The following is a 14,314-nucleotide window of genomic DNA, read 5'->3' on the forward strand; positions in this document are numbered from 1 at the left end:
GGCGGATCACGAGGTCAGGAGATCGAGACCATCCTGGCTAACACGGTGAAACCCCGTCTCTACTAAAAATACAAAAAACTAGCCGGGCGAGGTGGCGGGCGCCTGTAGTCCCAGCTACTTGGGAGGCTGAGGCAGGAGAATGGCGTAAACCTGGGAGGCAGAGCTTACAGTGAGCTGAGATCCGGCCACTGCACTCCAGCCTGGGTGACAGAGCGAGATTCCGTCTAAAAAAAAAAAAAAAAAAAAAAAAATTCGATTGAAATTCACATAACATACAATTAGCCATTTTTTTTTTTTTTTTTTTTGGAGACGGAGTCTCACGCTGTTGCCCAGGCTGGAGTGCAGTGGCGCGATCTCGGCTCACTGCAAGCTCCGCCTCCTGGGTTCACGCCATTCTCCTGCCTCAGCCTCCTGAGTAGCTAGGACTACAGGCGCCCGCCACCGCGCCCGGCTAATTTTTTGTATTTTTAGTAGAGACGGGGTTTCACTGTGGTCTCGATCTCCTGACCTTGTGATCCGCCCGCCTCGGCCTCCCAAAGTGCTGGGATTACAGGCTTGAGCCACCGCGCCCGGCCAGCCATTTTAAAATATACAATTCAGGTGCATTTAGTGCATTCACAATGTTGTGCAACCACCACCTCTGGACTCAGGTTTTATGCCCTCTGCCCATTCGATGCCCTACAGCCTTCAGCGGGACTGGGCAGAGCTGAGGACTAATGGAGGCTGGTGAATAGGCTGAGAAAAGCCCAGAGCTGGCCTGAGGTGAAGAGGTGATCCCCATGCTTTAGGATGATGTTAGAAGGCTTAGGCTTTGGTGGGAGGGGGACGTCACTGCCTTAGCCAGCACAGACCTGTGGCCACATTGTAGAACATTATTTTATTTATTTATTTATTTATTTGACATGGAGTTTTGCTCGTATTGCCTGGGGTGGAGTGTAATGGCATGATCTCAGCTTGCTGCAACCTCCAGCTCCCGGGTTCAAGTGATTCTCTGGCCTCAGCCTCCTGAGTAGCTGGGATTACAGGTGCACGCCACCATGCCTGGCTAACTTTCTATTTTTAGTAGAGACAGGGTTTCACCATGTTGACCAGGCTGGTCTTGAACTTCTGACCTTAGGCAATCGGCCTCCCAAAGTGCTGGGATTATAGGCATGAGCCACTGCGCCCGGCCCCAGAACATTCTTGCATTCTTGAATTTCCTTGGGAATTTTTTTTTTTCCATTTTAATTTATCAGGCATTAGAAACCAGAAGTGGCGGCCGGGCGCGGTGGCTCAAGCCTGTAATCCCAGCACTTTGGGAGGCCGAGGCGGGTGGATCACGAGGTCAGGAGATCGAGACCATCCTGGCTAACATGGTGAAACCCTGTCTCTACTAAAAATACAAAAAACTAGCCGGGCGCGGTGGCGGGCGCCTGTAGTCCCAGCTACTCGGAGGCTGAGGCGGGAGAATGGCGTGAACCCGGGAGGCGGAGCTTGCAGTGAGCCGAGATCGCGCCACTGCACTCCAGCCTGGGTGACAGAGTGAGACTCCGTCTCAAAAAAAAAAAAAAAAAAAAAAAAAAGAAACCAGAAGTGGCTTCTGTACAGATCTTGGTTTCCATAGCTTTCAGAGCTTCTGTGGGCTTGGGGATGATCCCGTCGGCAGGCTTCTCACTTTAGCAGCTGCAGAAGGCCCTGAGACAGCCCCACAGTCTTTTGCCTCCAGGAAAGACCTCCTGCCACCTAGAACCCTAGGAACAATCCTAGACTTTCTACCTAATGTGTACTAGCTTATTCCAGAGTCATATAGCCTAAGAGCTGGGAAGAGCCTCCTAAGTTGAGTTTCTCTTGCTAATATACACTGTAATTTTATTTTATATGACTTTTTTTTTTTTTTTTGAGATGCAGTCTTGCTCTGTCTCCCAGGCTGGAGTGCAGTGGCGTGATCTCAGCTCACTGCAAGCTCCGCTTCCTGGGTTCACGCCATTCTCCTGCCTCAGCCTCCCCAGCAGCTGGGACTACAGGTGCATGCTGCCATGCCCGGCTAATTTTTAGTATTTGGTTTTATATGACTTTCAAGAGAAGATGGCAAACATCTGCTTACCTGTGTGTCTGTGTTACCTTGGATTCACCCTCTATTCCCTCATCTAGGACGTGCAATAATGTTTTAAATACACACACACACACACACACACACACACACACACACACACACGCCCTCTGGAATTAACCAGTGTCAACTGCTGCAGCACTGCAGAGAAAAACACTCTATAGTCATAAACTTCCTATTATCTTCCAGTGCATATCTCTGTTCAACTGGAGTCGTTAGTTGACTCTCTCCTAGACATAGCCCAGACAGCATAATGAGGGCATTTCCATCTGTGGCCTAATGAACAGGGACTCCTAGGCTAGTTATTTCCAGGTCTGCCACCAGCTCACTGAGTGACCTTTGACAAGGCCCTGGACCTGTTTTAGCACCTATAAAGTGCGGTTAGCAATTTTATCCTAGTGAAGTGGGAGAGATAATGGCTGGGCTAATGCTTTGAACCTGCAAAGAAATCATCATGAACACCATAATTATTTCCCCAGTTATTGCAGCAGCAGTCTCTCTGTCTGCCTTGAATGTCCATCATGGAGAAGACCTTGCTGATAGATAGGGGAAAATGTTATTCTGTCTGGGTGGACATTGGTCTAATTAAGTACAAAGGGGTAGCCTTCATGATAGGCAAAAGAGAATCAAAGAGGCCAGGTGTGGTAGCTCACGCCTGTAATCCCAGCACTTTGGGAGGCTGAGGTGGGTGGATCACCTGAGGTCAGGAGTTCAAGACCAGCCTGGTCAATATGGTGAAACCCTGTCTCTACTAAAAATACAAAAATTAGCTGGCGTGGTGGCGGGCGCCTGTAATCCCAGCTACTCAGAAGGTTGAGACAGGGAGAATTGCTTGAACCCTGGAGGCAGAGGTTGCAGTGAGATCGCACCATTGCACTGCAGCCTGGGCAACAAGAGCAAAACTCTGTCTCGAAAAAAAAAAAAAAAAAAAAAAGAAAATCCTTAGGTGTGGGTTTAGAAGAAGCCACTCTTGGACACTTAGATCCCTTATATTGTTTTTGGAGTAAGTTAGGATCATAGAAAAATGGGCAAAAGGCATTAAAGATAATTAGCATTCCAGAACACGGCTAGTTTTCCAAAGGTCTTGAGAGTGGAACCAGTAGTTGGATAAGCCCTTCAATGCACTGAGTCATCCTTTACTTCCTTTCATCCTTTACTTCATTCATTCAGGAAAAACTCACTGGGTGCCTAACAAAGTATCTGCTAGTTACAGAACTGGGTTATACCAAAGATAAAATAATTATGGTCATAAGAGATTATAAGGACCTTCTAGTCAAATAGAGAGGATAAAATATGCACACAAATAACTTCGATTGAATAAAGTGTCACAAATAAAGCAAAACTTCTGAAGTATTCTAACTGGGGAGAGATTCTGGCCTAGAAAACCCAGGGAAGGCTCTGTAGGGGTGAGGGGGCAGGATTGGGGCCTGTGGAGACGGCAGATCAGGATTTGCCTAGTAGAACATAGAGTATGAGCAAACTTTATGGGTTCCTATATTTGGTGGCCAGGGTGCCTGAAAAGGAGCAGCAGGTAAGGAATTGGAAAGGTTGGGTTTGGGCTTGGGATGGAAGGTCTAGGGAGATTGGGTAGGGACAAAGGGTCAGAGATATGTATCCTTTCAGGACTCTCTTGTCTTTTCTCATCTCTCTGGATCAGGTGCTCCTTCCTCCAATTCTAGCAGCTGGAGGCTCTCACCTGGGCCTGTGGAATCTCCAGCTTTCGTTTTTTTTTTTTTTTTTTTTTTTTTTTGAGACGGAGTCTTGCTCTGTCACCCAGGCTGGAGTGCAGTGGCCGGATCTCAGCTCACTGCAAGCTCCGCATCCCGGGTTTACGCCGTTCTCCTGCCTCAGCCTCCCGAGTAGCTGGGACTACAGGCGCCCGCCACCTCGCCCGGCTAGTTTTTTTGTATTTTTTAGTAGAGACGGGGTTTCACCGTGTTAGCCGGGATCGTCTCTCGATCTCCTGGCCTCGTGATCCGCCCGTCTCGGCCTCCCAAAGTGCTGGGATTACAGGCTTGAGCCACCGCGCCCGGCCCAGCTTTAGTTTTCAACTGGCTAAATCTTACTCAAGGCCCAAGGCCCAGTTGAGATGCCTCCACCAGAAGTCTCCCACAACAGGCAGAGCCTGGCCCCACCACATGGCCCCAAAAGAACTTTTACACCAGAATTCTGCAAGTTTTCTTTGGCTTTCTTTTCTTACCTCACTCATTGGATAGTAACCAATTTGAAGGTCAGAAATGGAGTTTTTCACCCTGTTTTCCATAGCTACACACATACACGCACACACAGACACACGCATGCCCATACAGAATACCACAGAACCGGGCACAAAGTGTCCCCTCAATCATTAACCTTATTGTTATTCACCGCCTCCCAGGACTGGTTCCCAGTGCAATGCACTGGAAAGAGCACAGGGCTTCACTCTCACACAAATCTTTGTTCGAATCTGGGTTCTGCCCCTTCCTTTTGTTGTGTGATCTTGGGTAAGTTGCTTGACCTCTCAAAGCTTCATTTTCCTCATTTGTATGTGGGGAATAGTGCGTGGCACTTAGGAGTGTGGCAAATGATAGTCATTAATGATTATTGTTGCTGCTGAGAGCCAGCAAGATCAGATGGTCTACAGGATCCAGGGCTGGGTTTTCATTTTCCTTCCCTTTTAACTCAGTTGTCTTCTTCTCCCATCTGCCTGCTCTGTGTGTTTTCTGTTACCGTCCACGGGTCGGCCTGCATCTCCCTCCAGACTGGCTTTCTCTTCGCTCCTCAGAGAGCTCAGCTGTTGCTGACTCTCACAGGGTATGGGTGTCTGTGCCTTGCGCACCATCAGTCAATAAAGATAAATTACAAAATCATTTGTTTTATTTGTTCTTGTTACCTTGAGGGCTGTCTGAAATTGCCTTTCTTTTGAAAGCCACATTTGCATATCTATGCTGGAGTCAAAGGCTGCAGCTGTGGTTTCAATACAATTTAAATATTAATAAAACCTCCTAAACCTTTAGCTGTTTTTTAAAAAAGCAGTCTTGCCCTTCTGCTCCTAGATTGCTAATATAATTTAATCTTTGTCCTTTGCATTGTACAGCAGTCCCCCCTTATCTGCAGGGGATATGTTCCAAGATGACAAGTGGATGCCTGAACCCTCAGATAGTACCAAACCCTGTACATATGATGTTTTTCCCTATACATACATACCTATGATAAAATTTAATTTATAAATTGGGCACAGTAAGAGATTAACAACAATAACTAATAAAATAGAACAAGTCAAACAATACTCAGAATGGTGTACAATTTAAAACGTATGACTTGTTTCCGGAATTTTCCTTTTAATATTTTTGGACCATGGTTGACCATAAGTAACTGAAATCAAAACCATGGATAAGTGGGGGGACTACTGTTTTTGCTTAAAGGGCCTTCTTGAAGGTAACTGAAGTCAGCTGTTGCAACCTTGTAGCGAACCACTTACCAGCCCACAAACCTTATTTATCCTTAACAAGCCCAAGATTCACTACAGACAAAATAATAGACCACAGGTAACATTTATATACCAATTAGCAGCCCCTTACACTAAGCCATTTGTTCTCAAACTTGAGCCTGTTGCAGAATCACAGGTTGCTGGCCCCACCTAAGTCTGGGATTCACTGAGTCTGGGAATTTGCATATCTAACAAATTCCTAGGTGATGGTGTTGCCCCCTCACACTCCTATCAGGGGATCATGCTTTGAGAACCTTGCACTGAACTGTAATGTTAAGCTGTCACATATCATTTTGAGGTTTTTTTTTTTTTTTTTTTGAGACGGAGTCTCGCTCTGTCGCCGGGGCTGGAGCGCAGTGGCCGGATCTCAGCTCACTGCAAGCTCCGCCTCCCGGGTTTACGCCATTCTCCTGCCTCAGCCTCCTGTGTAGCTGGGACTACAGGCGCCCGCCACCTCGCCCGGCTAGTTTTTTGTATTTTTTTAGTAGAGACGGGGTTTCACCGTGTTCGCCAGGATGGTCTCGATCTCCTGACCTCGTGATCCGCCCGTCTCGGCCTCCCAAAGTGCTGGGATTACAGGCTTGAGCCACCGCGCCCGGCCTTTTTTTTTTTTTTTTGAGATGGAGTCTTGCTCTGTCGCCCAGGCTGGAGTGCAGTGGCTGGATCTCGGCTCACTGCAAGCTCCGCCTCCTGGATTCACACCATTCTCCTGCCTCAGCCTCCCGAGTAGCTGGGACTACAGGTGCCCGCCACCTCGCCTGGCTAATTTTTTTTTGTATTTTTAGTAGAGACGGGGTTTCACCGTGTTAGCCAGAATGGTCTCGATCTCCTGACCTCGTGATCTGCCCGTCTCGGCCTCCCAAAGTGCTGGGATTACAGGCTTGAGCCACCGCGCCCGACCCATTTTGAGTTCTTGAAACCATGTCTCCACAGCTCATATTCCCCAGCCACCAGAGTCGGGGGGATGTCTCTCTAGATCTCGATTCCTTCTAGTCCCTTCAACAATTGCTTACATTCTCCTGATCCTCCAGACATTCAGGATCAGCTCCCTCTACACCTCCCCAATCCCTGCTCTTCATAGGAGCTGTTTCTAGTTTTCCTTAATTTTCTATTTGGCCAGATTAGTTTCTTTAATTTTCTCCTTGTTACAGGCACAGTTACTGGGTGTTCAAGGGAACCATGCATCACTATAGTGGAGGGGGCTGCCGGCTCAGCCATTTTCCAGTAGTCTTTGATAAGTGAGCCCCCACATTCCCTGGGTAGCTGGCCCCATTCTCTGGGACTTCTTTGCATAAATCTGCAGCTCCCCCTCATCCTGCCATTCTCTGTGTGCCGTCTGCCTCTGGGGCTGACCTTATCTGCTCCTCGCAGCCTTCAGAGGACACATTCTGGGCAGCTTGGCTCCTTCCGCTCCAACTACCCCAACACTGATTCCTTTCTTTTTCTCCTGCATGTTTTTGAGGCAATACTTTTTGATGATTCTGGTTGCATTTTTTAGGAGGGACATAATCTGCCAGAGCTCTTCTCTAGGCCCCCTCCCTGTGCCTGCATGATAATCCTTTCTCCTTCCTTTCCAGCTTCTTTGTAGAAGTTTGTTTTGTAAAATGAGATAAAGGCAGTACAGGAACCAGTTCCCAAGTGCTGCTGTGCCCAGAGAGGGCTAGAGATTGTGGGGTGGAAAAGTGGGAGGACATCTTAAAGTCAGAGGTCAAAGGAACATGGATTAACTCTCCTCAGGTAGGACTATTTTTTTTTTTTTGGTGAGACAGAGATTTACTCTTGTTACAAAGGCTGGAGTGCAATGGCACGATCTCGGCTCACTGCATCCTCCGCCTCCCAGCTCAAGAGATTCTCCTGCCTCAGCATCCCAAGTAGCTGGCATTACAGGCAAGTGTCACCATACTCGGCTAATTTTGTATTTTTAGTAGAGATGGGGTTTCACCGTATTGCCCAGGCTGATCTCGAACTCCTGAACTCAGGTGATCCGCCCGCCTTGGCCTCCCAAAGTACTGGGATTACAGGCGTGAGCCACTGCACCGGGCCCCTTAGGTAGACTCTTTTTTTTTTTTTTTTTTGAGACGGAGTCTTGCTCTGTCGCCTAGGCTGGAATGCAGTGGCGCGATCTCGGCTCACTGCAAGCTCCGCCTCCCGGGTTCACGCCATTCTCCTGCCTCAGCCTCCCGAGTAGCTGGGACTACAGGCGCCCACAACCGCGCCCGGCTAATTTTTTGTATTTTTAGTAGAGACGGGGTTTCACCGTGGTCTCGATCTCCTGACCTTGTGATCCGCCCGCCTCGGCCTCCCAAAGTGCTGGGATTACAGGCGTGAGCCACCGCGCCCGGCCTTAGGTAGACTCTTAACCTGGGCCAGGCATCATGAGGCCAGGGCCTGAACTTGACTTTTGGGAAAGGTTATGCAGAACTTGAAACAGATGGGGTGTATATTTGTTGGGAGACCTTAGAGACAATTACAGAAAACTTTAATGTATTTTAGTCATCTTTGCTTTCACTCACTATTCCTGAAAACGCAGGCTGTACTAGATGGATACTGCTTTTCCTATTAACCCAACAGTGATGGGGTCAGAAGGCTGAGGCCTGGCTTAGCCTCAAGGCCCAGTAGCACTTCTGCTTGCTTCCTGCCTGACTTTACTGCTAACACGGAGACTCATCAACTCGCTGGCAGGTAGACAGGGAGCTGGCATGGGCCCTAGGGAAGTCAAGCTGTAGGTGAGGATGAACTGGAAGGCTTTGACAACTAAGATACAGTCATAAGCTGGAAGGCCAGAGAGAAGTGGAAATAGCAGCCATGATCCACTACTGTAAGACCCTTTGCCTGACATGGGGCTGCTTTTACTATCTCCTACCATGGCCCAAAAAGGAAGTGAGTGCGAGTTCCTCTCAAAATCTAGTTCTCTCCCCAAATTCCCTTAAGGCTTGAACCTTCTGTCCCAGGGTCCAGTGACAGAGGCAGATGGAAAGCTGATGATGGGAACAGAAAGGTGGCTTTGGATCTTCATGTAATCATTTATTAGCTGTGCAAATCTGAGTAAAATCTTACAAACAAGGAACTTGAGATTCAACTCCCATTTTTCCAATGAGGTAACAAATACCCGCTTCATAGGGCTATGATGAAGACTGATATAAAATGTAATATTGGCAGTTAGCTCCATTTTCTCTATCCTCCTTCACTGTCTCCAGCAAATACAGCAGGACTGAATTGTGTGATGACTTCACTCTCTTTGCTCAAAAAGGATTCCAATCTCTGAGCAGTGTGAGGACCAGGAAATAATGATAGAGAGTGTCATCTGTGGATTAAGCATGTTAAATACAAGTGGTAGGCAGAATTCTAAAGATGTCTTCCCTTGATTGCTGTCTTCTGGTTATTCAATCCAACACTAACCTAGGTACTGCTGTGAAGGGACTTTGCAGCTATGGCTAAGGCTATGGACTTTAAGATATGAAGATCACTTTGGATTACCAGGTGGGTGCAATCTAATCACTTGAGCCCTTAGAAACAGAGACATGTCTCTGGCAGGAGTTAGAAAGATGGAGCAGTCAGCAAGATTCAGTGTGAGAAAAACTTGACCACCCATTGCTGGTTTTGAAGGTGGAGGCAGACGGACTAGAAGCCTAGGAATGTGGGGAACCTCAAGAAGCTGAGAATGATGCCCAGCCGACAGCCGGTGGGAAACAGGGATCTTAGTTCTAAAACTGCAAGGACTTATTCCCAGAGCCTCTAGAAGGGAACACGCCCTGCAAACACCTTTATTTTGGCCTCATGAAACCTGAAACAAAGAAACAGTTGAGCCACCTCAGACTTCTGACCTTGCAACAATTTGTTTTGGTAGCAACAGGAAATACAAAAGGTATTTAAGCTGCCTCAATAAATCCTAAGAGGTTGATACTATCATTAACCCCATTTTACAGAGGAGGAGACTGAAGCACAGTGAAAAGGCTCTGAAACAAGTCAGTTGGTCTAAGTCTCAAGAACAGTCATTCATGGTGGAAGTGTTTACTACCAAGTTTATTTGCAGTGTTAACAGCACAATATTTACAACAGGTATTTTGTACAATCAAGTCTTCACTGCCCTTGCACACGGGGGGGCGGCTAGGGAAGACCTAGTCCTTCCAACAGCTATAAACAGTTCTGGATAATGAGTTTATGAAAAACACTTTTTCTTCCTTTGGCAAGCAAAATTATTTATGAAGCTGTGTGGTTCAGCAATAGGGAGCAAAGGGAAAAAAATTACCTCAAAGAAAGCAACAGCTTCCTTCCTGGTGGGATCTGTCATTTTATAGACATGAAATATTTATGCCAGAGGTCTTATATTTTAAGAGGAATGGGTTATATACCAGAGCTACAACAATAAACATTTTACTTATTACTAATGAGGAATTAGAACACTGTCTTTGGAAACCGGTTCTTGAAAATCTTCTGCTGTTTTAGAACACATTCTTTAGAAATCTAGCAAATATACCTCAGACTTTTAGAAATGTCTTCTAGTTTCATTTTCCTTTCTTTTTTTTTGGAGCCACAGTCTCACTGTGTCACTCACGCTGGAGTGCTGTGGTATGATTTTGGCTCATTGTAACCACTCCACCTCCCGGGCTCAAGCGATTCTCCTGCTTCAGCCACCCGAGTAGCTGGGATTACAGGTGTCCACCACCATGCCTGGCTAATTTTTGTATTTTTGGTAGAGATGGGGTTTCACCATGTTGGCCAGGCTGGTTTTGAACTCCTGACCTCCAGTGATCCACTTGCCTCACCCTCCCAAGGTACAGGGATTACAGGCGTGAGCCACCATGCCCAGCCTTCAAGTTTCATTTTCATTTCTAATACCTACCTCAGAATTTCCTCCCCAGTGTTCCACTCCAACATTTGAGAACTGCCCAAGGACTATTCTGATTTTAAGTCACATAATCGATCCCAAGCACTCTCCTTCTATTGAAGGGTCTGACTCTCTGCCTTTGTGAACACAGGGTTTTAGAGAAGCAAATTTAGGGAAACCAGCTGTTCTCTTGAGGCCAAGCCGCTCCGTGCTTCCAGCCCTAAGCCAACAGCCCAAATAGAAAGAATAGGGCTGATAAATAATGAATCAGCATCTTGCTCAATTGGTGGCGTTTAAATGGTCTAAAATCTTCTCAGGTGAAAAATTACCAAAATTTTGTGCTCATGGCAGATTTCAAAGGGAGACTTGAAGCAGAAAATCTTTAAGGGACCCTTGCATAGCCAGAAGTCCTTTTCAGGCTGATGCACATAAAATATTTAGTAGCCAGGACAGTGGAAGGACTGAAGAGTGAGAGGAGCTCCCAGGGCCTGGAAAGGTCACTTCGTAAGCTCATTCTTGGAGTCCTGTGGCTCTGTACCTGTGGCTGGCTGCAATCAGTAGTGGCTGTGGGGGATCTGGGGTATCAGGTAGGTGTCCAGCTCCTGGCACTGGTAGAGTGCTACACTGTCCAACACCCACTCTCGGGTCACCACAGGTGCCTCACACATCTGCCCAATTGCTAGAGACAGAGAACACAAGCACAGATTAGTGTCAATTCATTCTCCTGGACCAGGTTCTAATCAATAGACTCCAGGGTCCTGGTTGCATTAATTCTTAGGATTAATGAGGTAGAAGCCAATTATTATTATTCTTTTTTGAGACGGAGTCTTGCTCTGTTGCCCAGGCTGGAGTGCAATGGCGCAATCTTGGCTCATTCAACCTCCACCTCCCGGGTTCAAGCAATTCTCCTGTCTCCACCTCCCGAGTAGCTGGAATTACAGGCACACGCCACCACACCTGGCTAATTTTTGCATTTTTAGTAGAGACGGGTTTTCACGATGTTGGCCGGGCTGGGCTTGAACTCCTGACCTCAGGTGATCCACCTGCCTTGGCCTCCCAAAGTATTGGGATTACAGGCGTGAGCCACTACGCCTGGCCTTTTTTTTTTTTTTGAGACAGTCTTGCTCCTGTTGCTCAGCCTGGAGTGCAATGGCACGATCTCAACTCACTGTAACCTCCACCTCCCAGGTTCAAGTGATTCTCCTGCCTCAGCCTCCCAAGTAGCAGGGATTACAGGTGCCTGCCACCACGCCAGGATAATTATATTTTTCTTTCGGAGATGGAGTCTCGCTCTGTCACTCAGGCTGGATTGTGATGGTGCAATCTCAGCTCACTGCAACCTCCACCTCCCGGGTTCAAGCAATTCTCCTGCCTCAGTCTCCCAAGTAACTGGGACTACAAGCGTGTGCCACCATGCCTGGCTAATTTTTTTTTAGTATTTTTAATAGAGATGGGGTTTCACCATGTTGGCTAGGCTGGTCTCAAACTCCTGATGTCAGGTGATCCTGACACAGAAGAATCACTTGAACCCAGGAGGTGGAGGTTGCAGTGAGCCAAGACTGGGCCACTGTACACCAGCCTGCTGGGTGACAGAGTGAGACTCCACCTCAAAAAAAAAAAAAAAAAAAAAGCAATGCTTCAGGACATAAGGCCTTGCTCTGAAGAGGCCCAAGGAGTGACAGCTGGTGAAAGCCCACAGCCTCTGGCAACTGTATTAACATGAACTTCAATCTGTTAAAGGAAAGCCACCAGGAAAGCAGCACTGTAATTTAACAATATGGAAAAATGTATGTGATATCTTAAGGAAAAAAGCAAAACAGTGTAATTATGATCACATTTTATAAAATACACCCGTGTATATATATGCACATATGCCTGGTGGAATTTTATGGTGATCATCTCCCAGTAGTGGAATTACTGGGATTATTTTATTGTTTTTGTGTAAATTTATACTTTCTTTTTTCTTTTTGAGACACGGTCTCGCTGTGTCGCCCAGGCTGGAGTGCAGTGGTATGATCGTGGCTCACTGTAGCATCGACCTCCTGAGCTCAAGTGATCCTCCCACCTCAGCTTCCCAAGTAGCTGCGACTACAGGCATCTGCCACCAGACCCAGCTACTTTTTAAATTTGTTGTACAGATGAAGTCTCCTTATGTTGCCCAGGCTGGTCTCGAACTCCTGCACTCCCACCTTGGCCTCCATCTTGGCCTCCCAAAGTGCTGGAATTATAGGCATGAACCACCATCCCCGGCCTTGATTTATATTTTTGTGATCTACATTCATATCTTACTCCCACCCTATGGAAACAGTTCATGTCTTACTTTTACAATATAAAACAAACAATAAAAACATCAAAAAGACATTTTAGCCATTCATTCAACAAATATTCAAAATGTGCTAAGAACTGTGCTATTCAAGCACCAGGTAATGAGTGGTAAACCAAACCCATGCAAAAGGACCCCATATAGCACAGGTACATGCAGGCACCTTACCATGGAAGCCATTGTCCTCTGTCCAGGCATCTGGCTGCACAACCACAATTGGGTGGAAACTCTGGATCCCCAGGAAGGAAAGAGCATTGAGAGTGTGAGAGCAGGACTATTGGAACTGTCACGTCATCATTTTTTTTTTTTTTTGAGACAGGGTCTTGCTCCATCACCCAGGCTGGAGTGCAGTGGTGTGATCTCAGCTCACTGCAACCTCTGCCTCCTGGGCTCAAGCAATCCTTCCACTTCAGCCTCCCAAGTAGCTGAAACTACAGATACATACCACCACCCCTGGCTAATTTTTTTGTATTTTTGGTACAGACAAGGTTTCGCCATGTTGCCCAGGCTGGTCTCAAACTCCTGGGCTCAACTTCTCCACTGGGATTACAGGCATGAGCCACCGCACCTGGCCTCAGCTAATTTTTAATAATTTTTTTGTAGACATGAAGTCCTACTGTATTTCCCAGGCTGGTCTTGAGCTCCCAGGCTCAAGCGATTCTCCCACCTCGGCCTCCCAAAGTGTTGTGATTATAGGTGTGAGGCACTAGGCCCAGTCCATCATTTTTTCATTTTTTCTTTTTTTTTTTTTGAGACGGAGTCTCGCTCTGTCACCTAGGCTGGAGTGCAGTGGCGTGATCTCAGCTCACTACAATCTCTGCCTCCCGGGTTCAAGCGATTCTCCAGGCTGGAGCACAGTGGCACAATCTCGGCTCACTGCAAGCTCTGCCTCATGGGTTCATGCCATTCTCCTGCCTCAGCCTCCCAAGTAGCTGGGATTACAGGTACCCGCCACCACGCCCAGCTAATTTTTTGTATTTTTAGTAGAGATGGGGTTTCACCATGTTAGCCAGGATGGTCTCTATCTCCTGACCTCGTGATCCGCCCGCCTTGGCCTCTCAAAGTGCTGGGATTACAGGCGTGAGCCACCGCGCCCGGCCTTTTCTCTTTTTTTTTAGACGAAGCCTCACTCTGTCACCCAGGCTGGAGTGCAGTGGTGCAATCTTGGCTCACTGCAACCTCTGCCTCCCAGGTTCAAGCGATTCTTACACCTCAGCTTCCCAAGTAGCTGGGATTACAGGCATGCTCCACCAGGCCTGGCTAATTTTTTTTTTTTTTTTTTTTTTTTTAGCAGAGATGGGGTTTCACCATGTTGGCCAGGCTGGTCTCAAACTCCTGACAAGTGATCCACCTGCCTTGGCCTCCCAAAGTGCTGGGATTACAGGCATGAGCCACCATGCCCAGCGTCCAGCCCATCATTTCTTTTTTTTTTTTTTTTTTTGAGACGGAGTCTTGCTCCGTCGCCTGGGCTGGAGTGCAGTGGCACGATCTCGGCTCACTGCAAGCTCCGCCTCCCGGGTTCACGCCATTCTCCTGCCTCAGCCTCCTGAGTAGCTGGGACTACAGGCGCCCGCCATCTCGCCCGGCTAATTTTTTTGTATTTTT

General features: G+C 47.3%; 1 protein-coding gene across 17 annotated transcripts in view; it reads right to left on the reverse strand.

Moving 5' to 3' along the window:
* Positions 1–9,566: 9,566 nt before the first annotated feature.
* LOC105472075 (BRCA1 DNA repair associated) overlaps positions 9,567–14,314 on the reverse strand; it is an 86,779-nt gene continuing 82,031 nt past the window's right edge. For all 17 annotated transcript variants that reach the window (XM_011725004.3, XM_011725002.3, XM_071083197.1 and 14 more), the window contains 2 exons: positions 12,878–12,938; positions 9,567–11,065 (listed from right to left, as the gene is read on the reverse strand). In XM_011725004.3, the coding sequence (XP_011723306.2) occupies positions 10,941–11,065; positions 12,878–12,938 (186 nt within the window). In that variant the 3' untranslated portion in view covers positions 9,567–10,940. The remainder of the gene's footprint in view (positions 11,066–12,877; positions 12,939–14,314) is intronic.

The sequence above is a fragment of the Macaca nemestrina genome, chromosome 17 (genome assembly GCF_043159975.1).
Source record: "Macaca nemestrina isolate mMacNem1 chromosome 17, mMacNem.hap1, whole genome shotgun sequence".
Lineage (NCBI taxonomy): Eukaryota > Metazoa > Chordata > Mammalia > Primates > Cercopithecidae > Macaca > Macaca nemestrina.